The following is a 26,213-nucleotide window of genomic DNA, read 5'->3' as shown; positions in this document are numbered from 1 at the left end:
CCACGCGGCTGTGTGTACACAGATCTAACGCCAAACGCAGAAAGAAGATGTCAGTCAGCGACTTCAAAAGCGATCCACTCCTACACAGAGGGAGGTGTGTTCTGCAGCCAACGGAACGGACCCAGGTCCATGTATCCTGCTGGAGAGGGTGAGGTCAGACAGACAGGCAGACAGACAGACAGACAGACAGACAGACAGACAGACAGACAGACAGACAGACAGACAGACAGGCAGGCAGGCCGGCAGGCAGACAGACAGACAGACAAGCAGACAGACAGAGACAGACAGGGAAGCAGAGAGACAGACAAATATTTTGCACATACACAGACACAAACACACATACACACATAAAATACGCTACACTCAGAAATACGCAATAACACATATTTCCTGCAGGAATTTGTGACAACTCCATTTATGTAAATTGTATTTCATATTCTGCACAGTGGTCTCTATTTAGGTGAAGGCCTAAATGTAGGATCTTAATTTGATCTCTTTTGTTTCTGAGCATTTTCCTGCATAGCAGGAAGTGCAAACCTTACATTTTTAAAAGGCTTCTAAGTTTATAATTTCCACTTTGAAAATTCCAACTTGATTTGCCCTAACAAAAAATGTATCAATCCCTAGAAAAAAATGTCCATGGATTCTAATCCACATAATAATTCACATTTTCGGTTGCTGCAGGATTATTTTCCTGATGTAGAAAAATGGATCAAATGAAGATCCTACCTCTGTACAAACACAGCCATAACACCAGCGGCCAGACTAACAGGTGTTATATCAATAATCTTCATAGGAACATGTGCTAATTAATGACTGGTTAGAAAACAGCCAGGCTGTAAGTGATTGGTGCCGACAGACATGTGAAAACATCTTACATGTCTACCACTAAGGACTAAAGACTCTGAGAGCTCTGAAAAGAAACATAATCCTTGTACGTGTGAGTGTATCATCTGTATATGTTAAAGTGATGTCTTTGTAAAACATTGTTGAATATTCTAAATATAGCCAGCAAAAAAACAGACCACCACCTTTCCTGTAGAAACCTCCACAATCTGAGATCTGAGTAGCTCATTATGAGTGAGAGGTGACTGACTAACCCACCCACTATCCTGCCAGTGTCACTCTACCCAGAGAAGTTGATGGCCCAGGCCTACAGAGACTGTGGAGGAGCTGGGAACCCAGTCAGACTGTAGGTTGCCCAGGCCCCAGGTCTACAGAGACTGTGGAGGAGCTGGGAACCCAGTCAGAATGTAGGTGGCCCAGGGCCCAGGTCTACAGAGACTGTGGAGGAGCTGGGAACCCAGTCAGACTGTAGGTTGCCCAGGCCCCAGGTCTACAGAGACTGTGGAGGAGCTGGGAACCCAGTCAGAATGTAGTTTGCCCAGGCCTCAGGTCTACAGAGACTGTGGAGGAGCTAGGAACCCAGTCAGAATGTAGGTGGCCCAGGCCCCAGGTCTACAGAGACTGTGGAGGAGCTGGGAACCCAGTCAGAATGTAGGTGGCCCAGGCCCCAGGTCTACAGAGACTGTGGAGGAGCTGGGAACCCAGTCAGAATGTAGGTGGCCCAGGCCTCAGGTCTACAGAGACTGTGGTGGAGCTGGGAACCCAGTCAGACTGTAGTGGGGCTGCATCAGCCAGGTGGAGGGTCAGGGAGAGGAGCTGTTCTCATCATCAGCGACAGAGAAAATATAACATAATATCCCAATGAGCATGCCTAGCGCCCTCTAGTGTTCAATGTGAGGGATAGCACACAAAGAGTCCCAGAGCACTGACAGTAAATATAATGAAAGTAATAACAAATAAAATATAGATTGGGATGGGAAGAAGAAGAGGAAGAGGTATAATGGTCATCTGATGTGCCTCTTAGTCACACCAGCTGGTGGCTGCATGTATGGTGTTATTAGGTGTTATCAGTGCGTTCTAGACAGTGTTTGTATGGTGTTATTAGTGTGTTAATAGACTGTGTTTGTATGGTGTTATTAGGTGTAATCAGTGTGTTACTCGACAGTGTTTGTATGGTGTTATTAGGTGTTATCAGTGTGTTACTAGACAGTGTTTGTATGGTGTTATTAGGTGTTATCAGTGTGTTACTAGACAGTGTTTGTATGGTGTTATTAGGTGTAATCAGTGTGTTACTAGACTGTTTATGTATGGTGTTATTAGGTGTAATCAGTGTGTTACTAGACAGTGTTTGTATGGTGTTATTAGGTGTAATCAGTGTGTTACTAGACAGTGTTTGTATGGTGTTATTAGGTGTAATCAGTGTGTTACTAGACTGTTTATGTACGGTGTTATTAGGTGTAATCAGTGTGTTACTAGACAGTGTTTGTATGGTGTAATTAGGTGTTATCAGTGTGTTACTAGACTGTGTTTGTATGGTGTTATTAGGTGTTATCAGTGTGTTACTAGACTGTTTATGTATGGTGTTATTAGGTGTAATCAGTGTGTTACTAGACTGTTTATGTATGGTGTTATTAGGTGTTATCAGTGTGTTACTAGACAGTGTTTGTATGGTGTAATTAGGTGTTATCAGTGTGTTACTAGACAGTGTTTGTATGGTGTAATTAGGTGTTATCAGTGTGTTACTAGACAGTGTTTGTATGGTGTAATTAGGTGTTATCAGTGTGTTACTAGACTGTTTATGTATGGTGTTATTAGGTGTAATCAGTGTGTTACTAGACAGTGTTTGTATGGTGTTATTAGGTGTTATCAGTGTGTTACTAGACTGTTTATGTATGGTGTTATTAGGTGTAATCAGTGTGTTACTAGACTGTTTATGTATGGTGTTATTAGGCGTTATCAGTGTGTTACTAGACAGTGTTTGTATGGTGTTATTAGGTGTAATCAGTGTGTTACTAGACTGTGTTTGTATGGTGTTATTAGGTGTTATCAGTGTGTTACTAGACAGTGTTTGTATGGTGTTATTAGGTGTTATCAGTGTGTTACTAGACTGTTTATGTACGGTGTTATTAGGTGTTATCAGTGTGTTACTAGACAGTGTTTGTATGGTGTTATTAGGTGTAATCAGTGTGTTACTAGACTGTTTATGTATGGTGTTATTAGGTGTTATCAGTGTGTTACTAGACTGTTTATGTATGGTGTTATTAGGTGTTATCAGTGTGTTACTAGACTGTTTATGTATGGTGTTATTAGGTGTAATCAGTGTGTTACTAGACTGTTTATGTATGGTGTTATTAGGTGTTATCAGTGTGTTACTAGACTGTGTTTGTATGGTGTTATTAGGTGTAATCAGTGTGTTACTAGACTGTTTATGTATGGTGTTATTAGGTGTTATCAGTGTGTTACTAGACAGTGTTTGTATGGTGTTATTAGGTGCAATCAGTGTGTTACTAGACTGTTTATGTATGGTGTTATTAGGTGTAATCAGTGTGTTACTAGACAGTGTTTGTATGGTGTTATTAGGTGTTATCAGTGTGTTACTAGACTGTTTATGTATGGTGTTATTAGGTGTAATCAGTGTGTTACTAGACTGTTTATGTATGGTGTTATTAGGCGTTATCAGTGTGTTACTAGACAGTGTTTGTATGGTGTTATTAGGTGTAATCAGTGTGTTACTAGACTGTGTTTGTATGGTGTTATTAGGTGTTATCAGTGTGTTACTAGACAGTGTTTGTATGGTGTTATTAGGTGTTATCAGTGTGTTACTAGACTGTTTATGTACGGTGTTATTAGGTGTTATCAGTGTGTTACTAGACAGTGTTTGTATGGTGTTATTAGGTGTAATCAGTGTGTTACTAGACTGTTTATGTATGGTGTTATTAGGTGTTATCAGTGTGTTGCTAGACTGTTTATGTATGGTGTTATTAGGTGTTATCAGTGTGTTACTAGACGGTTTATGTATGGTGTTATTAGGTGTAATCAGTGTGTTACTAGACTGTTTATGTATGGTGTTATTAGGTGTTATCAGTGTGTTACTAGACTGTGTTTGTATGGTGTTATTAGGTGTAATCAGTGTGTTACTAGACTGTTTATGTATGGTGTTATTAGGTGTTATCAGTGTGTTACTAGACAGTGTTTGTATGGTGTTATGAGGTGTAATCAGTGTGTTACTAGACTGTTTATGTATGGTGTTATTAGGTGTTATCAGTGTGTTACTAGACAGTGTTTGTATGGTGTTATTAGGTGTTATCAGTGTGTTACTAGACTGTTTATGTATGGTGTTATTAGGTGTAATCAGTGTGTTACTAGACAGTGTTTGTATGGTGTTATTAGGTGTAATCAGTGTGTTACTAGACAGTGTTTGTATGGTGTTATTAGGTGTAATCAGTGTGTTACTAGACTGTGTTTGTATGGTGTAATTAGGTGTTATCAGTGTGTTACTAGACAGTGTTTGTATGGTGTAATTAGGTGTTATCAGTGTGTTACTAGACAGTGTTTGTATGGTGTAATTAGGTGTTATCAGTGTGTTACTAGACTGTTTATGTATGGTGTTATTAGGTGTAATCAGTGTGTTACTAGACAGTGTTTGTATGGTGTTATTAGGTGTTATCAGTGTGTTACTAGACTGTTTATGTATGGTGTTATTAGGTGTAATCAGTGTGTTACTAGACTGTTTATGTATGGTGTTATTAGGCGTTATCAGTGTGTTACTAGACAGTGTTTGTATGGTGTTATTAGGTGTAATCAGTGTGTTACTAGACTGTGTTTGTATGGTGTTATTAGGTGTTATCAGTGTGTTACTAGACAGTGTTTGTATGGTGTTATTAGGTGTTATCAGTGTGTTACTAGACTGTTTATGTACGGTGTTATTAGGTGTTATCAGTGTGTTACTAGACAGTGTTTGTATGGTGTTATTAGGTGTAATCAGTGTGTTACTAGACTGTTTATGTATGGTGTAATTAGGTGTTATCAGTGTGTTACTAGACAGTGTTTGTATGGTGTAATTAGGTGTTATCAGTGTGTTACTAGACAGTGTTTGTATGGTGTAATTAGGTGTTATCAGTGTGTTACTAGACTGTTTATGTATGGTGTTATTAGGTGTAATCAGTGTGTTACTAGACAGTGTTTGTATGGTGTTATTAGGTGTTATCAGTGTGTTACTAGACTGTTTATGTATGGTGTTATTAGGTGTAATCAGTGTGTTACTAGACTGTTTATGTATGGTGTTATTAGGCGTTATCAGTGTGTTACTAGACAGTGTTTGTATGGTGTTATTAGGTGTAATCAGTGTGTTACTAGACTGTGTTTGTATGGTGTTATTAGGTGTTATCAGTGTGTTACTAGACAGTGTTTGTATGGTGTTATTAGGTGTTATCAGTGTGTTACTAGACTGTTTATGTACGGTGTTATTAGGTGTTATCAGTGTGTTACTAGACAGTGTTTGTATGGTGTTATTAGGTGTAATCAGTGTGTTACTAGACTGTTTATGTATGGTGTTATTAGGTGTTATCAGTGTGTTACTAGACAGTGTTTGTATGGTGTTATTAGGTGTTATCAGTGTGTTACTAGACTGTTTATGTATGGTGTTATTAGGTGTAATCAGTGTGTTACTAGACAGTGTTTGTATGGTGTTATTAGGTGTAATCAGTGTGTTACTAGACAGTGTTTGTATGGTGTTATTAGGTGTAATCAGTGTGTTACTAGACTGTTTATGTATGGTGTTATTAGGTGTAATCAGTGTGTTACTAGACTGTTTATGTATGGTGTTATTAGGTGTAATCAGTGTGTTACTAGACCGTTTATGTATGGTGTTATTAGGTGTAATCAGTGTGTTACTAGACAGTGTTTGTATGGTGTTATTAGGTGTTATCAGTGTGTTACTAGACAGTGTTTGTATGGTGTTATTAGGTGTAATCAGTGTGTTACTAGACAGTGTTTGTATGGTGTTATTAGGTGTAATCAGTGTGTTACTAAACTGTTTATGTATGGTGTTATTAGGTGTAATCAGTGTGTTACTAGACTGTTTATGTATGGTGTTATTAGGTGTTATCAGTGTGTTACTAGACTGTTTATGTATGGTGTTATTAGGTGTTATCAGTGTGTTACTAGACTGTTTATGTATGGTGTTATTAGGTGTAATCAGTGTGTTACTAGACAGTGTTTGTATGGTGTTATTAGGTGTAATCAGTGTGTTACTCGACAGTATTTGTATGGTGTTATTAGGTGTTATCAGTGTGTTACTAGACTGTGTTTGTATGGTGTTATTAGGTGTTATCAGTGTGTTACTAGACTGTTTATGTATGGTGTTATTAGGTGTAATCAGTGTGTTACTAGACTGTGTTTGTATGGTGTTATTAGGTGTAATCAGTGTGTTACTAGACTGTGTTTGTATTGTGTTATTAGTGTGTTACTAGACTGTGTTTGTATGGTGTTATTAGGTGTTATCAGTGTGTTACTAGACTGTTTATGTATGGTGTTATTAGGTGTAATCAGTGTGTTACTAGACTGTGTTTGTATTGTGTTATTAGGTGTTATCAGTGTGTTACTAGACTGTTTATGTATGGTGTTATTAGGTGTTATCAGTGTGTTACTCGACAGTATTTGTATGGTGTTATTAGGTGTTATCAGTGTGTTACTAGACTGTGTTTGTATTGTGTTATTAGGTGTTATCAGTGTGTTACTAGACAGTGTTTGTATGGTGTTATTAGGTGTTATCAGTGTGTTACTAGACAGTGTTTGTATGGTGTTATTAGGTGTTATCAGTGTGTTACTAGACTGTTTATGTATGGTGTTATTAGGTGTTATCAGTGTGTTACTCGACAGTATTTGTATGGTGTTATTAGGTGTTATCAGTGTGTTACTAGACTGTGTTTGTATTGTGTTATTAGGTGTTATCAGTGTGTTAAATGACAGTGTTTGTATGGTGTTATTAGGTGTAATCAGTGTGTTACTCGACAGTGTTTGTATGGTGTTATTAGGTGTTATCAGTGTGTTACTAGACTGTTTATGTATGGTGTTATTAGGTGTAATCAGTGTGTTACTCGACAGTGTTTGTATGGTGTTATTAGGTGTTATCAGTGTGTTACTCGACAGTGTTTCTATGGTGTTATTAGGTGTTGTCAGTGTGTTACTAGACTGTTTATGTATGGTGTTATTAGGTGTAATCAGTGTGTTACTCGACAGTATTTGTATGGTGTTATTAGGTGTTATCAGTGTGTTACTAGACAGTGTTTGTATGGTGTTATTAGGTGTTATCAGTGTGTTACTAGACAGTGTTTGTATGGTGTTATTAGGTGTTATCAGTGTGTTACTAGACTGTTTATGTATGGTGTTATTAGGTGTAATCAGTGTGTTACTCGACAGTATTTGTATGGTGTTATTAGGTGTTATCAGTGTGTTACTAGACAGTGTTTGTATGGTGTTATTAGGTGTTATCAGTGTGTTACTAGACAGTGTTTGTATGGTGTTATTAGGTGTAATCAGTGTGTTACTAGACAGTGTTTGTATGGTGTTATTAGGTGTAATCAGTGTGTTACTAGACAGTGTTTGTATGGTGTTATTAGGTGTAATCAGTGTGTTACTCGACAGTATTTGTATGGTGTTATTAGGTGTAATCAGTGTGTTACTAGACTGTTTATGTATGGTGTTATTAGGTGTAATCAGTGTGTTACTAGACTGTTTATGTATGGTGTTATTAGGTGTTATCAGTGTGTTACTAGACTGTTTATGTATGGTGTTATTAGGTGTTATCAGTGTGTTACTAGACTGTTTATGTATGGTGTTATTAGGTGTAATCAGTGTGTTACTCGACAGTATTTGTATGGTGTTATTAGGTGTTATCAGTGTGTTACTAGACTGTGTTTGTATGGTGTTATTAGGTGTTATCAGTGTGTTACTAGACTGTTTATGTATGGTGTTATTAGGTGTAATCAGTGTGTTACTAGACTGTGTTTGTATGGTGTTATTAGGTGTAATCAGTGTGTTACTAGACTGTGTTTGTATTGTGTTATTAGTGTGTTACTAGACTGTGTTTGTATGGTGTTATTAGGTGTTATCAGTGTGTTACTAGACTGTTTATGTATGGTGTTATTAGGTGTAATCAGTGTGTTACTAGACTGTGTTTGTATTGTGTTATTAGGTGTTATCAGTGTGTTACTAGACTGTTTATGTATGGTGTTATTAGGTGTTATCAGTGTGTTACTCGACAGTATTTGTATGGTGTTATTAGGTGTTATCAGTGTGTTACTAGACTGTGTTTGTATTGTGTTATTAGGTGTTATCAGTGTGTTACTAGACAGTGTTTGTATGGTGTTATTAGGTGTTATCAGTGTGTTACTAGACAGTGTTTGTATGGTGTTATTAGGTGTTATCAGTGTGTTACTAGACTGTTTATGTATGGTGTTATTAGGTGTTATCAGTGTGTTACTCGACAGTATTTGTATGGTGTTATTAGGTGTTATCAGTGTGTTACTAGACTGTGTTTGTATTGTGTTATTAGGTGTTATCAGTGTGTTAAATGACAGTGTTTGTATGGTGTTATTAGGTGTAATCAGTGTGTTACTCGACAGTGTTTGTATGGTGTTATTAGGTGTTATCAGTGTGTTACTAGACTGTTTATGTATGGTGTTATTAGGTGTAATCAGTGTGTTACTCGACAGTGTTTGTATGGTGTTATTAGGTGTTATCAGTGTGTTACTCGACAGTGTTTCTATGGTGTTATTAGGTGTTATCAGTGTGTTACTAGACTGTTTATGTATGGTGTTATTAGGTGTAATCAGTGTGTTACTCGACAGTATTTGTATGGTGTTATTAGGTGTTATCAGTGTGTTACTAGACAGTGTTTGTATGGTGTTATTAGGTGTTATCAGTGTGTTACTAGACAGTGTTTGTATGGTGTTATTAGGTGTTATCAGTGTGTTACTAGACTGTTTATGTATGGTGTTATTAGGTGTAATCAGTGTGTTACTCGACAGTATTTGTATGGTGTTATTAGGTGTTATCAGTGTGTTACTAGACAGTGTTTGTATGGTGTTATTAGGTGTTATCAGTGTGTTACTAGACAGTGTTTGTATGGTGTTATTAGGTGTAATCAGTGTGTTACTAGACAGTGTTTGTATGGTGTTATTAGGTGTAATCAGTGTGTTACTAGACAGTGTTTGTATGGTGTTATTAGGTGTAATCAGTGTGTTACTCGACAGTATTTGTATGGTGTTATTAGGTGTAATCAGTGTGTTACTAGACTGTTTATGTATGGTGTTATTAGGTGTAATCAGTGTGTTACTAGACTGTTTATGTATGGTGTTATTAGGTGTTATCAGTGTGTTACTAGACTGTTTATGTATGGTGTTATTAGGTGTTATCAGTGTGTTACTAGACTGTTTATGTATGGTGTTATTAGGTGTAATCAGTGTGTTACTAGACTGTGTTTGTATGGTGTTATTAGGTGTAATCAGTGTGTTACTAGACTGTGTTTGTATGGTGTTATTAGGTGTAATCAGTGTGTTACTCGACAGTGTTTGTATGGTGTTATTAGGTGTTATCAGTGTGTTACTAGACAGTGTTTGTATGGTGTTATTAGGTGTAATCAGTGTGTTACTCGACAGTGTTTGTATGGTGTTATTAGGTGTTATCAGTGTGTTACTAGACTGTGTTTGTATGGTGTTATTAGGTGTAATCAGTGTGTTACTCGACACTATTTGTATGGTGTTATTAGGTGTAATCAGTGTGTTACTCGACAGTGTTTGTATGGTGTTATTAGGTGTTATCAGTGTGTTACTAGACAGTGTTTGTATGGTGTTATTAGGTGTAATCAGTGTGTTACTAGACTGTTTATGTATGGTGTTATTAGGTGTAATCAGTGTGTTACTAGACTGTTTATGTATGGTGTTATTAGGTGTTATCAGTGTGTTACTAGACCGTTTATGTATGGTGTTATTAGGTGTAATCAGTGTGTTACTAGACTGTTTATGTATGGTGTTATTAGGTGTTATCAGTGTGTTACTCGACAGTGTTTGTATGGTGTTATTAGGTGTTATCAGTGTGTTACTAGACCGTTTATGTATGGTGTTATTAGGTGTAATCAGTGTGTTACTAGACTGTTTATGTATGGTGTTATTAGGTGTTATCAGTGTGTTACTCGACAGTGTTTGTATGGTGTTATTAGGTGTTATCAGTGTGTTACTCGACAGTGTTTGTATGGTGTATTCAGTGTTACTAGACAGTGTTTGTATGGTGTTATTAGGTGTTATCAGTGAGTTACTACGCAGTGTTTCTATGGTGTATTCAGTGTTACTAGACAGTGTTTGTATGGTGTTATCAGTGTGTTGTCAGTAGACAGTGTTTGCATGGTGTTATCAGTGTGTTGTCAGTAGACAGTGTTTGAATGGTGTTATCAGTGTGTTGTCAGTAGACAGTGTTTGCATGGTGTTATCAGTGTGTCAGTAGACAGTGTTTGTATGGTGTTATCAGTGTGTCAGAACACAGTGTTTGTATGGTGTTATAAGTGTGTTAGTAGACAGGGTTTGTATGGTGTTATCAGTGTGTTAGTAGACAGTGTTTGCATGGTGTTATCAGTTTTTTAATAGACAATGTTTGTATGGTGTTATCAGTGTGAAGGTACACAGTGGTTGTATGGTGTTATCAGTGTGTTAGTAGACAGTGTTTGTATGGTGTTATCAGTGTGTTAATAGACAGTGTTTGTATGGTGTTATCAGTGTGTTGACAGTAGACTGTGTTTGTACGGTGATATCAGAGTGTTGTTAATACACAGTGTTTGTATGGTGTTATCACTGTGTTGTCAGTAGACTGTGTTTGTATAGTGTTATCAGTGTGTTAGTAGACAGTGTTTTATGGTGTTATCAGTGTGTTAGTAGACAGTGTTTTATGGTGTCATCAGTTTGTTTGTATAGTGTTATCACTGTGTTTTCAGTAGACAGTGTTTGTATGGTGTTATCAGTGTGTTAGTACACAGTGTTTGTGTGGTGTTGTCAGTGTGTTGTCAGTAGACAGTGTTTGTATGGTGTTGTCAGTGTGTCAGTAGACAATGTTAGTATGGTGTTATCAGTGTGTTAGTACACAGTGTTTCTATGGTGTTATGAGTTTGTTTGTAAGGTGTTATCAGTTTGTTTGTATGGCGTTATCAGTGTGTTAGTAGACCGTGTTTTTATGGTGTTATCAGTGTGATGAAAGTATACAGTGTTTTTATGATGTTATCAGTGTGTTGTCAGTAGACAGTGTTTGTATGGTGTTATCAGTGTGTTTTCAGTAGACAGTGTTTGTATGGTGTTATCAGTGTGTTGTCAGTAGACAGTGTTTGTATGGTGTATTCAGTGTTACCAGACAGTGTTTGTATGGTTTTATCAGTTTGTTGTCAGTAGACAGTGTTTGTATGGTGTATTCAGTGTTACTAGACAGTGTTTGTATGGTGTTATCAGTGTGTTGTCAGTAGACAGTGTTTGTATGGTGTTATCAGTGTGTTTTCTGTAGACAGTGTTTGTATGGTGTTATCAGTGTGATGTCAGTAGACAGTGTTTGCATGGTGTTATCAGTGTGTTGTCAGTAGACAGTGTTTGTATGGTGAATTCAGTGTTACTAGACAGTGTTTGTATGGTGTTATCAGTGTGTTGAAAGTATACCGTGTTTTTATGGTGTTATCAGTGTGTTGTTAGTACACAGTGTTTGTATGGTGTTATCAGTGTGTTGCTAGTACACAGTGTTTGTATGGTGTTATAAGTGTGTTGTTAGTAGACAGTGTTTGCATGGTGTTATCAGTGTGTTGTCAGTAGACAGTGTTTGTATGGTGTTATCAGTGTGTTAGTACACAGTGTTTGTATGGTGTTATCAGTGTGTTGCTAGTACACAGTGTTTGTATGGTGTTATAAGTGTGTTGACAGTAGACAGCGTTTGAATGGTGTTATAAGTGTGTTGACAGTAGACAGTGTTTGTATGTTGTTATCAGTGTGTTGTCAGTAGACAGTGTTTGTATGTTGTTACCAGTGTGTTAGTACACAGTGTTTGTATGGTGTTATCAGTGTGTTGTTAGTAGACAGTGTTTTTATGGTGTTATCAGTGTGTTAGTACACAGTGTTTGTATGTTGTTATCAGTGTGTTGTTAGTAGACTGTATTTGTATGGTGTCATAACTGTGTTGTTAGTACACAGTGTTTGTATGGTGCTATCAGTGTGTTGTCAGTAGACAGTGTTTGAATGGTGTTATCAGTGTGTTGTCAGTAGACAGTATTTGTATGGTGTTATCAGTGTGTTGTTAGTACAAAGTGTTTGTATGGTGTTATTATTTTGTTGTCAGTAGACAGTGTTTGTATGGTGTTATCAGTTTGTTGTCAGTAGACAGTGTTTGTATGGTGTTATCATTTTGTTGTCAGTAGACAGTGTTTGTATGGTGTTATCATTTTGTTGTCAGTAGACAGTGTTTGTGTGGTGTTATCATTGTGTTGTCAGTACACAGTGTTTGTATGGTGTTTTCAGTGTGTCAGTATACCGTTTTTGTATGGTGTTATCAGTGTGTTGTTAGTCCAAAGTGTTTGTATGGTGTAATCAGTGTGTTGTCAGCAGACAGTTTTTGTGTGGTGTTATTAGGTGTTGTCAATGTGTCACTGCACATTGTTTGTATGGTGTTATCATTGTGTTGTCAGTACACAGTGTTTGTATGGTGTTATCAGTGTGTTGTCAGTAGTCATTGTTTGTATGTTGTTATCAGTGCATCAGTACACATTGTTTCTATGGTGTTATCAGTGTGTTGTCAGTAGTCATTGTTTGTATGTTGTTATCAGTGCATCAGTACACAGTGTTTGTATGGTGTTATCAGGGTGTTGTTAGTACACAGTGTTTGTATGGTGTTATCAGTGTGTTGTTAGTGGACAGTGTTTGTATGGTGTTATCAGTGTGTTAGTACATAGTGTTTGTATGTTGTTATCAGTGTGTTGTTAGTAGACTGTATTTGTATGGTGTCATCACTGTGTTGTTAGTACACAGTGTTTGTACGGTGTTATCAGTGTGTTGTTAGTACACAGTGTTTGTATAGTGTTATCAGTGTGTTGTCAGTAGACAGTGTTTGAATGGTGTTATCAGTGTGTTGTCAGTAGACAGTGTTTGTATGGTGTTATCATGGTGTTGTCAGTAGACAGTGTTTGTATGGTGTTATCAGTGTGTCAGTACACATTGTTTGTATGGTGTTATCATTGTGTTGTCAGTACACATTGTTTGTATGCTGTTATCAGTGTGTTGTTAGTACACATTGTTTGTATGGTGTTACCAGTGTGTCAGTACACAGTGTTTGTATGGTGTTATCAGTGTGTTGCTAGTACACAGTGTTTGTATGTTGTTATCAGTGTGTTGTTAGTAGACAGTGTTTTTATGGTGTTATCAGTGTGTTAGTACACAGTGTTTGTATGGTGTTATCAGTGTGTTGTTAGTAGACAGTGTTTTTATGGTGTTATCAGTGTGTTAGTACATAGTGTTTGTATGTTGTTATCAGTGTGTTGTTAGTAGACTGTATTTGTATGGTGTTATCACTGTGTTGTTAGTACACAGTGTTTGTATGGTGCTATCAGTGTGTTGTTAGTACACAGTGTTTGTATGGTGCTATCAGTGTGTTGTTAGTACACAGTGTTTGTATAGTGTTATCAGTGTGTTGTCAGTACACAGTGTTTGTATGGTGTTATCAGTGTGTTGTCAGTAGTCATTGTTTGTATGTTGTTATCAGTGCATCAGTACACATTGTTTCTATGGTGTTATCAGTGTGTTGTCAGTAGTCATTGTTTGTATGTTGTTATCAGTGCATCAGTACACAGTGTTTGTATGGTGTTATCAGGGTGTTGTTAGTACACAGTGTTTGTATGGTGTTATCAGTGTGTTGTTAGTGGACAGTGTTTGTATGGTGTTATCAGTGTGTTAGTACATAGTGTTTGTATGTTGTTATCAGTGTGTTGTTAGTAGACTGTATTTGTATGGTGTCATCACTGTGTTGTTAGTACACAGTGTTTGTACGGTGTTATCAGTGTGTTGTTAGTACACAGTGTTTGTATAGTGTTATCAGTGTGTTGTCAGTAGACAGTGTTTGAATGGTGTTATCAGTGTGTTGTCAGTAGACAGTGTTTGTATGGTGTTATCATGGTGTTGTCAGTAGACAGTGTTTGTATGGTGTTATCAGTGTGTCAGTACACATTGTTTGTATGGTGTTATCATTGTGTTGTCAGTACACATTGTTTGTATGCTGTTATCAGTGTGTTGTTAGTACACATTGTTTGTATGGTGTTACCAGTGTGTCAGTACACAGTGTTTGTATGGTGTTATCAGTGTGTTGCTAGTACACAGTGTTTGTATGTTGTTATCAGTGTGTTGTTAGTAGACAGTGTTTTTATGGTGTTATCAGTGTGTTAGTACACAGTGTTTGTATGGTGTTATCAGTGTGTTGTTAGTAGACAGTGTTTTTATGGTGTTATCAGTGTGTTAGTACATAGTGTTTGTATGTTGTTATCAGTGTGTTGTTAGTAGACTGTATTTGTATGGTGTTATCACTGTGTTGTTAGTACACAGTGTTTGTATGGTGCTATCAGTGTGTTGTTAGTACACAGTGTTTGTATGGTGCTATCAGTGTGTTGTTAGTACACAGTGTTTGTATAGTGTTATCAGTGTGTTGTCAGTACACAGTGTTTGTATGGTGTTATCAGTGTGTTGTCAGTAGTCATTGTTTGTATGTTGTTATCAGTGTATCAGTACACATAGTTTGTATGGTGTTATCAGTGTGTTGTTAGTACACATTGTTTGTATGGTGTTACCAGTGTGTTAGTACACAGTGTTTGTATGGTGTTATCAGTGTGTTGCCAGTACACAGTGTTTGTATGGTGTTATCAGTGTGATGTTAGTAGACAGTGTTTTTATGGTGTTATCAGTGTGTTAGTACATAGTGTTTGTATGTTGTTATCAGTGTGTTGTTAGTAGACTATATTTGTATGGTGTCATCACTGTGTTGTTAGTACACAGTGTTTGTATGGTGCTATCAGTGTGTTGTTAGTACACAGTGTTTGTATAGTGTTATCAGTGTGTTGTCAGTAGACAGTGTTTGAATGGTGTTATCAGTGTGTTGTCAGTAGACAGTGTTTGTATGGTGTTATCAGTGTGTTGTCAGTAGACAGTGTTTGTATGGTGTTATCAGTGTGTTGTCAGTAGACAGTGTTTGTATGGTGTTATCAGTGTGTTGTCAGTAGACAGTGTTTGTATGGTGTTATCAGTGTGTTGTCAGTAGACAGTGTTTGTATGGTGTTATCATTGTGTCAGTATACCGTTTTTGTATGGTATTATCAGTGTGTTGTCAGTAGACAGTGTTTGTATGGTGTTATCAGTGTGTTGTCAGTAGACAGTGTTTGTATGGTGTTATCAGTGTGTTGTTAGTAGACAGTGTTTGTATGGTGTTATATACGTGTGTCAGTAGACTGTGTGTACCTCTGCTCTGCTCCTCATCATCAGAGAGTCATCAGACTGGGGAATACACAGTACATCTCTCTTTCTATGTTTCTTACGTACACGCTCGCACGCAAATCTCTCCAACCGACAATAATTACAACAACAACAGATGTCAGGATTTTGCTTGTTACCCCCACTTCCATAACATTCCCCAGCGTTCCCCTCCGCTCCGCATTGCTCCTTTTTCAGTCGTGACAGGGCTGACAGCGATTGATTACCTCTTCTTCCGACAATTCTGATTCGGAGCTGGGGGCGTCTCTGGCTAAAATTAGTGGTTGGCTCAATCAACAGTCTAATTTGGAGCTGGAGTATGTGTGTTGGGGGGAGGAATAGGGGAGTAGGGGAACAGGTTGTGTGTGTTTGGTGGAGGAATAGGGGAGTAGGGGAACAGGTTGTGTGTGTTTGGTGGAGGAATAGGGGAGTAGGGGAACAGGTTGTGTGTGTTTGGTGGAGGAATAGGGGAGTAGGGGAACAGGTTGTGTGTGTTTGGTGGAGGAATAGGGGAGTAGGGGAACAGGTTGTGTGTGTTTGGTGGAGGAATAGGGGAGTAGGGGAACAGGTTGTGTGTGTTTGGGGGAGGAATACGGGAGTAGGGGAACAGGTTGTGTGTGTGTGGTGAGGAGAGGAATAGGGGAGTAGGGGAACAGGTTGTGTGTGTTTGGGGGAGGAATAGGGGAGTAGGGGAACAGGTTGTGTGTGTTTTGGGGAGGAATACGGGAGTATGGGAACAGGTTGTGTGTGTGGTGAGGAGAGGAATAGGGGAGTAGGGGAACCGTTGTGTGTATTTGGGGGAGGAATAGGGGAGTAGGGGAACAGGTTGTGTGTGTGTGGTGAGGAGAGGAATAGGGGAGTAGGGGAACCGTTGTGTGTGTTTGGGGGAGGAATAGGGGAGTAGTGGAACAGGTTGTGTGTGTGTGGTGAGGAGAGGAATAGGGGAGTAGGGGAACCGTTGTGTGTGTTTGGGGGAGGAATAGGGGAGTAGGGGAACAGGTTGTGTGTGATGGGGGTAGGAATACGGGAGTAGGGGAACAGGTTGTGTGTGTGTGATGAGGGGAGGAATAGGGGAGTAGGGGAACAGGTTGTGTGTGTGGTGGGGGGAGGAATAGGGGAGTATGGGAACAGGTTGTGTGTGTGGGGGAATAGGGGAGTAGGTGAACAGGTGGTGTGTGTGGGGGAATAGGGGAGTAGGGGAACAGATTATGTGTGGGGGGAATAGGGGCGTAGGGGAACAGTTAGTGTGTTTGGGGGAATAGGGGAGTAGGGGAACAGTTAGTGTGTGTGGGAGAATAGGGGACTAGGGGAACAGGTTGTGTGTGTGGGAGAATAGGGGAGTAGGGGAACAGGTTATGTGTGTGGGTGAATAGGGGAGTAGGGGAACAGGTTGTGTGTGTGGGGGAATAGGGGAGTATGGGAACAGGTTGTGTGTGGGGGAATAGGGGAGTAGGGGAACAGATTGTGTGTGTTTGGGGGAGGAATAGGGGAGTAGGGGAACAGGTTGTGTGTGTTTGGGGGAGGAATAGGGGAGTAGGGGAACAGGTTGTGTGTGTGTGGTGAGGGGAGGAATAGGGGAATAGGGGAACAGGTTGTGTGTATTTGGGGGAGGAATACGGGAGTAGGGGAACAGGTTGTGTGTGTGGGGGAATAGGGGAGTAGGGGAACAGGTTGTGTGTGTTTGGGGGAGGAATAGGGGAGTAGGGGAACAGGTTGTGTGTCTTTGGGGGAGGAATAGGGGAGTAGGGGAACAGGTTGTGTGTGATGGGGGAGGAATAGGGGAGTAGGGGAACAGGTTGTGTGTGTTTGGGGGAGGAATAGGGGAGTAGGGGAACAGGTTGTGTGTGTTTGGGGGAGGAATAGGGGAGTAGGGGAACAGGTTGTGTGTGATGGGGGTAGGAATACGGGAGTAGGGGAACAGGTTGTGTGTGTGTGATGACGGGAGGAATAGGGGAGTAGGGGAACAGGTTGTGTGTGTTTGGGGGAGGAATAGGGGAGTAGGGGAACAGGTTGTGTGTGTGGTGGGGGGAGGAATAGGGGAGTATTGGAACAGGTTGTGTGTGTGGGGGCATAGGGGAGTAGGTGAACAGGTTGTGTGTGTGGGGGAATAGGGGAGTAGGGGAACAGGTTGTGTGTGATGGGGGTAGGAATACGGGAGTAGGGGAACAGGTTGTGTGTGTTTGGGGGAGGAATAGGGGAGTAGGGGAACAGGTTGTGTGTGTGGTGGGGGGAGGAATAGGGGAGTATTGGAACAGGTTGTGTGTGTGGGGGCATAGGGGAGTAGGTGAACAGGTTGTGTGTGGGGGGGAATAGGGGAGTAGGGGAACAGGTTATGTGTGTGGTGGGGGGAGGAATAGGGGAGTATTGGAACAGGTTGTGTGTGTGGGGGCATAGGGGAGTAGGTGAACAGGTTATGTGTGGGGGGAATAGGGTAGTAGGGGAACAGTTAGTGTGTGTGGGGGAATAGGGGAGTAGGGAAACAGGTTGTGTGTGTGTGTGGGGGAATAGGGGAGCAGGGGAACAGGTTGTGTGTGTGGGGGAATAGGGGAGTATGGGAACAGGTTGTGTGTGTGGGGGAATAGGGGAGTAGGGGAACAGGTTGTGTGTGTTTGGGGGAGGAATAGGGGAGTAGGGGAACAGGTTGTGTGTGTGGGGGCATAGGGGAGTAGGGGAACAGGTTGTGTGTGTGTGATGAGGGGAGGAATAGGGGAGTAGGGGAACAGGTTGTGTGTGTGGGGGCATAGGGGAGTAGGGGAACAGGTTGTGTGTGTTTGTGATGAGGGGAGGAATAGGGGAGTAGGGGAACAGGTTGTGTGTGTGGTGGGGGGAGGAATAGGAGAGTATGGGAACAAGTTGTGTGTGTGGGGGAATAGGGGAGTAGGTGAACAGGTTGTGTGTGTTTGGGGGAGGAATAGGGGAGTAGGGGAACAGGTTGTGTGTGTTTGGGGGAGGAATAGGGGAGTAGGGGAACAGGTTGTGTGTGATGGGGGGAGGAATAGGGGAGTAGGGGAACAGGTTGTGTGTGTGGTGGGGGGAGGAATACGGGAGTAGGGGAACAGGTTGTGTGTGTGGGGGAATAGGGGAGTAGGTGAACAGGTTGTGTGTGTGGGGGAATAGGGGAGTAGGGGAACAGGTTATGTGTGGGGGGGAATAGGGGAGTAGGGGAACAGTTAGTGTGTGTGGGGGAATAGGGGAGTATGGGAACAGGTTGTGTGTGTGTGTGGGGGAATAGGGGAGCAGGGGAACAGGTTGTGTGTGTGCGGGAATAGGGGAGTATGGGAACTGGTTGTGTGTGTGGGGGAATAGGGGAACAGGTTGTGTGTGTGGGGGAATAGGGGAGTAGGGGAACAGGTTGTGTGTGTGGCGAAGTAGGGGAACAGGTTGTGTGTGTGGTGAAGTAGGGGAACAGGTTGTGTGTGTGGTGAAGTAGGGGAACAGGTTGTGTATGTGGTGAAGTAGGGGAACAGGTTGTGTGTGTGGTGAAGTAGGGGAACAGGTTGTGTGTGTGGGGGAATAGGGGAGTAGGGGAACAGGTTGTGTGTGTGGTGAAGTAGGGGAACAGGTTGTGTGTGTGGTGAAGTAGGGGAACAGGTTGTGTGTGTGGTGAAGTAGGGGAGTAGGGGAACAGGTTGTGTGTGTGGCGAAGTAGGGGAACAGGTTGTGTGTGTGGTGAAGTAGGGGAACAGGTTGTGTGTGTGGTGAAGTAGGGGAACAGGTTGTGTGTGGTGAAGTAGGGGAACAGGTTGTGTGTGTGGTGAAGTAGGGGAACAGGTTGTGTGTGTGGGGGAATAGGGGAGTAGGGGAACAGGTTGTGTGTGTGGTGAAGTAGGGGAACAGGTTGTGTGTGTGGTGAAGTAGGGGAACAGGTTGTGTGTGTGGTGAAGTAGGGGAGTAGGGGAACAGGTTGTGTGTGTGGTGAAGTAGGGGAACAGGTTGTGTGTGTGGGGGAATAGGGGAGTAGGGGAACAGGTTGTGTGTGTTGCGAACTAGTAGAACTGGTTGTGTGTGTGGTGAAGTAGGGGAACAGGTTGTGTATGTGGGGGAATAGGGGAGTAGGGGAACAGGTTGTGTGTGTGGCGAAGTAGGGGAACAGGTTGTGTGTGTGGTGAAGTAGGGGAACAGGTTGTGTGTGTGGGGGAATAGGGGAGTAGGGGAACAGGTTGTGTGTGTGGCAAAGTAGGGGAACAGGTTGTGTGTGTGGTGAAGTAGGGGAACAGGTTGTGTGTGTGGGGGAATAGGGGAGTAGGGGAACAGGTTGTGTGTGTGGCGAAGTAGGGGAACAGGTTGTGTGTGTGGTGAAGTAGGGGAACAGGTTGTGTGTGTGGTGAAGTAGGGGAACAGGTTGTGTGTGTGGTGAAGTAGGGGAACAGGTTGTGTGTGTGGTGAAGTAGGGGAACAGGTTGTGTGTGTGGGGGAATAGGGGAGTAGGGGAACAGGTTGTGTGTGTGGTGAAGTAGGGGAACAGGTTGTGTGTGTGGGGGAATAGGGGAGTAGTGGAACAGGTTGTGTGTGTGGCGAAGTAGGGGAACAGGTTATGTGTGTGGTGAAGTAGGGGAACAGGTTGTGTGTGTGTGGGGGACAGGGTGTAGTGGAGGCTTCTGAGTGCTGGGGCAGATCAGTAGCTGAATCCCGTGGGACACTGGCTCTGATTACTGTCACTGATCAGAGAGTGTGTTCCCTCCCATCTTTTGTTCGCTTTCTTCCAGTCCCTCAAAAGTCGAGGTTGATGTGGCACGCAATGAGGCCCCGGCCCAGTCTAGCCCCCTACTCAGAAGCACCTTTCATACCTATTTTTACTCAATCCCTACTGAGAAGCACTGAGAAGTTTTCCCGGCTTGACCTCTGACCTCCTCAGAGTCTGGTTATTAGCTTCTTTATCAGTGCCACGCTCCCCCTCCCCCCCCCCCCTTCTCGCAGGCCTTCTCGCATTGCATGTAAACCAAGACAGGCTTTAGTTGGAAACAAATGCAGTCTAAAGGCCTTTCGAACGGTGGAGGTGCAGCAGGGTGTGGTGGCTAGTTGGTTCCAGTTTCATTTGGAGGGGGAGGTTGGGGGTAGTCTGTGTGATTGGTGTGATGATGAGTGTGTACATGAGTGTGTGTGTGTGTGTGTGTGTGTGTGTGTGTGTGTGCGCGTGTGTGTGTGTGTGAGAGAGAAGGGAGACAGTAAAGGGTGAAGTTGGGGTGAAAACCATAAGAAAGGTTGGGAGGCATATAGCTTAGTGCATGGCATGGGGCTATTCTGGGCTTGACTAGAAACCAGTGAGCATGAACAGATGTAGGCAGGTCAAGGGAGGTCAGAGGGTGCAGGTGAACTCTCCCTCTAGGAATTCTCTCTCTCTCTCTCTCTGATTCCATGATGGTGGGAGCCACTAGCTTCACTCAGTAATAATCATACAAATATGCAGGTTGTAGTTGTGGAGCAACCCATCCCTATGTCACTGTGCCCTTCTCTCTTCCTCCCTCTCCTCAATCTCTCCCTAACTCCTATCTGTCTTCTCTCCCATTCTCACTCCTCTTCGTTCAAAGACGAGGAGGAGAGGAGGAGCTGCTGTCCTTGAGACTGAAGCCACAGAGATGCCCCTGTTTCTCAGCTGACACATACACACACACACACAAACATTTGACATGTATCTAACCCTTCATTTTTGGCACTAAACAGTCTCCATATATACTTCCATAGATTTAAACTGGTTCCGGGGACCTTCAGACGTGTCTTTTGAGGCCTGTAGGCATCCTAGAGCAAATCAACTGACATGTACAGTACGTGTTCGTTAGTCTCACCTTTCCACAGAGGTGTGTAGCCCAAACGGTTCAGACACTACTGATAGAAGTTGACAGATTGGCTGTACCGACTTCAGACGAGTCACAAGACACATTGTTGGGGTTGGAGAGCAAATGAAAAACACTGTAGTGTTCGTGAGAGTCTCATCTTTCATAAGTTTTGTCGGCTAAACCAAATGGACACTACAGACTATTTTGTGAGAAGACCATTTACCGCAGATGCAGAAGTGCGACATAGGGGCACGGACATGGACCTTAGGGGGTTTATAACACTTATTTCCGAAGCATTTGAGAAACATTTTAACTGGTGGAATTTGGGAAAATGTATCCTTTCAGAGTTTTCTTCTTTCTATGTCAGGGTCAATAAATGCTTTTCTACTAAAAGGCATTGACCTTACAATTCCCTTTGAATTAAACATTATTTTAACTATACAGCATTGGTAGTATTTATTTTCTCACATTTTGGTCATATCGTTTTTCAAAAAGGGCCGTCCTCCTTCATAGTCACAAACCTTTCGGTTTCACCTCTGAACCCGTTCTCCTCTGTAAAGCCTCCTCTGAATCCGTTCTCCTCTGTAAAGCCTCCTCTGAATCCGTTCTCCTCTGTAAAGCCTCCTCTGAATCCGTTTTCCTCTGTAAAGCCTCCTCTGAATCCGTTTTCCTCTGTAAAGCCTCCTCTGAATCCGTTCTCCTCTGTAAAGCCTCCTCTGAATCTGTTCTCCTCTGTCCAACCTCCTCTGAATCCGTTCCCCTCTGTCCACCCTCCTCTGAACCCGTTCTCCTCTGTCCAGCCTCCTCTGAACCCATTCTTCTCTGTCCAACCTCCTCTGAACCCGTTCTCCTCTGAACCCGTTCTCCTCTGAACCCGTTCTCCTCTGTCCAGCCTCCTCTGAATCCGTTCTCCTCTGTCCAGCCTCCTCTAAACCCGTTCTCCTCTGAACCCGTTCTCCTCTGTCCACCCTCCTCTGAATCTGTTCTCCTCTGTAAAGCCTCCTCTGAACCTATTCTTCTCTGTCCAGCCTCCTCTGAAACCATTCTCCTCTGTCCAGCCTCCTCTCAACCCGTTCTCCTCTGTCCAGCCTCCTCTGAACCTAGTCTTCTCTGTCCTGCCTCGTCTGAACCCGTTCTCCTCTGTCCAGCCTCCTCTGAACCTGTTCTCCTCTGTCCAGCCTCCTCTGAACCCGTTCTCCTCTGTCCAGCCTCCTCTGAACCTGTTCTCCTCTGTCCAGCCTCCTCTGAGCCCGTTCTCCTCTATCCAGCCTCCTCTGAACCCATTCTCCTCTGTCCAGCCTCCTCTCAACCCGTTCTCCTCTGTCCAGCCTCCTCTGAACCTATTCTCCTCTGTCCAGCCTCCTCTGAACCCGTTCTCCTCTGTCCAGCCTCCTCTGAACCCGTCCTCCTCTGTCCAGCTTCCTCTGAACCTGTTCTCCTCTGTCCAGCCTCCTCGAAACCCATTCTCCTCTGTCCACCGTGCAGAAAGACAAATAAACATAGACTGACTCGCTCCCTGAGTGCCACCCTCACCGCCCGCCATAGCAGCCCCTCTATCAGAGAGCCCCTCCACTCAGGTTTCACTTCTCTGTGCTTCCTGCTGCGCCCAGTCACGCTGACACACACCCTTACACTCAACCAGTCCAATATGGAATGCGTGGGTGTGAGAAAATATGTAGGCCTACATGTGTGTCTAGGTATTTCAGGTTTGGGGTCAATCCCATGTCAATTTAGGTAGTGAATTAGAATTCAAGAGCTGAAAAAACACCCTAATTGCACTTTCCAGTTCTTGAATAGAAATGTTTATGAACCTCCTACTGGATTATCTGAATCTAAATGCAATTGACCCTAACCAAGACGTAAATATAAAACATAGACATAGACATTACGAAACGTAACGTAACAAAATTAAGAAAAAGTCAAGAGGTCTGATTACTTTTCAAATGCACTGTATATATGTGTGTGTGTTGAGCTTGATCCTGACCCATCATGGTTGTCACCAAGCTTCCTGTTTGTATTAAACAATCTCTGTCCAGAGAGATAAAGGAGGAGGAGGGTCAACAGATATGTAGAAAGATAGACAGATTTCTTCTCCCTACTCTCCCTCTATCTTACAGAAAAATAAAGACAACACAGAGGACAATCAGAAATCCCTCTCAGAGCACTCCCCCCCAGAGCACTCAGTTGTGGGTAGCAGGATTAGGGCTGTCAGCAGCGCGACAGCTGCGTACATCTGGAGCTGTTGGCCCCTTACAGCTCAATCCTCACATCGTTACATACAGCTAGCTACAGCTACCCCACTGTCTGCCCTTCTTTACTCTGCTGTGCTACACATCACATTGTTACTGACAAACACACACCTTACCCTGCTCTATCTTACATCCCCCATCTCTTGTCTAGCCCTTCCCTGGGGGAAGGATCTATGTGTGACACATGCTGTTTTTCATGATGACGTACAGATAGGTATCTCTGGTTACGTGACTGTATAATATGCTGGTGGCTTGTGAGTGTGTGTGTGTGTGTGTGTGTGTGTGTGTGTGTGTGTGTGTGTGTGCCATGGGCTCACTGTGAGCGATAGCCACCTGGTCTTTCATAATCCCTCTCTAGAAGATCTAAGCAGTGATCAAGGCTTCACTCCTACATGTTACCTGGGACGACCAGAGAATGTCTGCCAAAGCCAGCCTAGTCTTTCTCAATGAATAGATATTCAACAGTCCAAAAACAGTCTCCTTGGTTTCGCTCTCCTTTTATTGTGGAATACACTATAGTGCACAATGAAAATTCAATTGCCTACCATTATAGAACTTTCCAATCAGCTGCTGACTTATGGGTCAGAATGAATAATTATCTAACAAAATGTTTGTGACTTCCTTAAAGTTTTCATACAAACATATTGTCCTAGAATCTATCCCACGACCCTTTATTATTAAGAATGTTTCAAAAATTCTTGGAGATGTTTTTTACAGACCAAATCATAATGTGTTTGACAGTAAATCTGTGCTAAAGTGCAATGTTACGTGTCTCTGTTTTTGTAGATGTCTACATTTTGTTTTGTATGTCTGCATGAGAAAGTGTTTTGTATGTCTGCATGAGAAAGTGTGTGTGTTCCCTATCATCCAGACAGATTTCATAGCTATCTATCAGACAATACAGGAACACATTGTAACGAAGGTGTAGGAATGTCTAGTACTCTGACTCAAAGCTTTTCCTCAAGGATAGGCAGACATCACATAGCAGCGCAGAAAAACAACTAAATTGCTGAATACAGGAATAGCTGAATTCTTATCAGACACAATTCTACCATGCAGAGAGAAGGAAAGATAATTGCTGTTTTTTTTTTTTTTTAGCATGGTTGCCCAAAGAGCATGGCACTCCAACATGTTGACACCCATGGCATCTAAATTGAATGTATTTATTTATTTTCGTAATGAGAAAAGACTGTCTGTATTGGTAAGACAAACATAATACATGTGTATGGTACTTACAATTTGAGGACAATACTAAATTCCTAATTCCAACCTAGGACTACATGCCACAGTTTCATGAGCATCACCACTGTAACCATGAACGATTTGCAAGTGGAAACAGAACAAATAATCAATTAGCGCCATCTTGCGAACATCCTTTATAAAACACTCACACAATCGAAAGACATCATCTCCCATGATTCCCCCATTCCTACGTCGTATGTAAAGGTCACGTCATTGTGCGTGTTGAGGTAACTACAAACATGGCAGCGCTTTTTGCAATACGTTGCTTATTTAGAAGCTATTCTCGGGTCAGAAAATACACGAGTACTTGTCAGATGTAGCAGAAGGATGCTGTCTGACAGCAGTAAGTCGTTTATTTTGTCAAATTGGAGTTCTACCTCTGACCTTGTAGCATGTGCAGCTATTGTTGTCTAACGTTAGCTGCCTATGCTAGCGTTAACTTTTTAGTATTTTAATGGTACTAGTAGCTAGTTGTTATCCTCGAAGCGATTTAAACGCATGTTGACAACAACGCAAATTTATGACGCGTTCAAAACTGGGAACTCAGAAATCTCCGATTTCAGTGCGTTCAAGACAACTTGGAACTCGGAAAAACGAGCCTATGGTCTCATGAATCTCCAAGTACCCCCTGTGGATAGACCACAAGTACCCTTTGTTGGGAACACTGTGTTAGAGGCTTGTTTTTCTTCTACATGACACCCCATATGTTATAAGTGTTTTGTAGGCATTGGAACAAGTAACGATTTAATAACACCATAACTGTTACATTGTTAGCCTAGAGTAACACTGGTTGTATTGTTCTAGATGGCAGGATGCAGTGAGTCTGGTGGGTCTGTTCAACAAGGTCCATCCACACAGTGAGACAGCCCAGGAGGCCTCCAGCCAACAGGCCTCTGGACTGGACCTGCTCAAGGTGAAGCCTAATCTGCTGACACTAGTATATCTCAGAACCTGATTTATACGTTGCACCAGTCACCATATTGGTAGCTGTGATACACAGTAAACCCTTTGTTTAACCTCTTGTGTCTGTTCCCCACCAGATCTACGCTAAGCGGGAGTCCCAGAGGGCAGGATACGTAGAGCTGGCCCTGCAGGCCTCCGAGCAGACTTCCGCAGAGATCCGTCTGACCGTCATGCATCACTACACCTAACCACTGGAGAGCTCTCTCACATCACAGCATAGCTCCATCTAACCGTCCCATACATCTCACACCCACAACAATAAACCAACGGAGCAGTGACATTCTCCCCAATGGCCTGCCTATCCATGACCCCAATCTTTAATCAACTGGACAATTACAGTAAACAAAGAGAAAAACTTAGTCCTTGAACTATGGAGCTCATCTTGAACCACTTGCAAGCCAAGTGTCCATTGCCAATGAATGGCATCAACATGTGCACATAATTGGGATGCACCAAGCTTGACTTCTGTTGACGCAGTGCAGATATTCACTTCTGCATTTCAACCTTGTAATTTGTCCATAACCTTAATCATACTGTATCTCAACATTGGAACTGACTGTAAGCTGTTTAATTATCATGTACATACAAAATAAAAATGTTTATATACATTC

General features: G+C 42.0%; 1 protein-coding gene across 4 annotated transcripts; it reads left to right on the top strand.

Moving 5' to 3' along the window:
• Nucleotides 1–26,208, top strand: LOC110507962 (28S ribosomal protein S22, mitochondrial). Of its 4 annotated transcripts, none has more exons than XM_021588388.2 (3): nucleotides 1–148; nucleotides 25,444–25,552; nucleotides 25,680–26,208. In XM_021588388.2, the coding sequence occupies exons 1-3, from the start codon at nucleotides 48–50 to the stop codon at nucleotides 25,788–25,790; spliced, it is 321 nt and encodes a 106-aa protein (XP_021444063.2). In that variant the 5' UTR covers nucleotides 1–47; the 3' UTR covers nucleotides 25,791–26,208. The 4 variants fall into 4 exon arrangements, 2 of the variants coding, with proteins under 2 accessions (XP_021444063.2, XP_036820988.1); XR_005040001.1 differs by lacking the exon at nucleotides 1–148 and adding an exon at nucleotides 24,818–24,866; XR_005040000.1 differs by lacking the exon at nucleotides 1–148 and adding an exon at nucleotides 24,846–24,982.
• The last annotated feature ends 5 nt before the right edge of the window (nucleotides 26,209–26,213 follow it).

This window comes from Oncorhynchus mykiss, chromosome 27 (genome assembly GCF_013265735.2).
Source record: "Oncorhynchus mykiss isolate Arlee chromosome 27, USDA_OmykA_1.1, whole genome shotgun sequence".
Classification (NCBI taxonomy): domain Eukaryota; kingdom Metazoa; phylum Chordata; class Actinopteri; order Salmoniformes; family Salmonidae; genus Oncorhynchus; species Oncorhynchus mykiss.
This window is presented reverse-complemented; position numbering and strand designations above follow the sequence as displayed.

Coding starts and splice junctions, on each gene's coding strand:
- LOC110507962 (XM_036965093.1), top strand. CDS start 25,138: ATGTTGACAACAACGCAAATTTATGACGCGTTCAAAACTGGGAACTCA. Junction 25,308..25,443: donor CCCTTTGTTGGGAACACTGT/GTTAGAGGCTTG, acceptor GTATTGTTCTAG/ATGGCAGGATGCAGTGAGTC. Junction 25,553..25,679: donor CTGGACTGGACCTGCTCAAG/GTGAAGCCTAAT, acceptor GTTCCCCACCAG/ATCTACGCTAAGCGGGAGTC.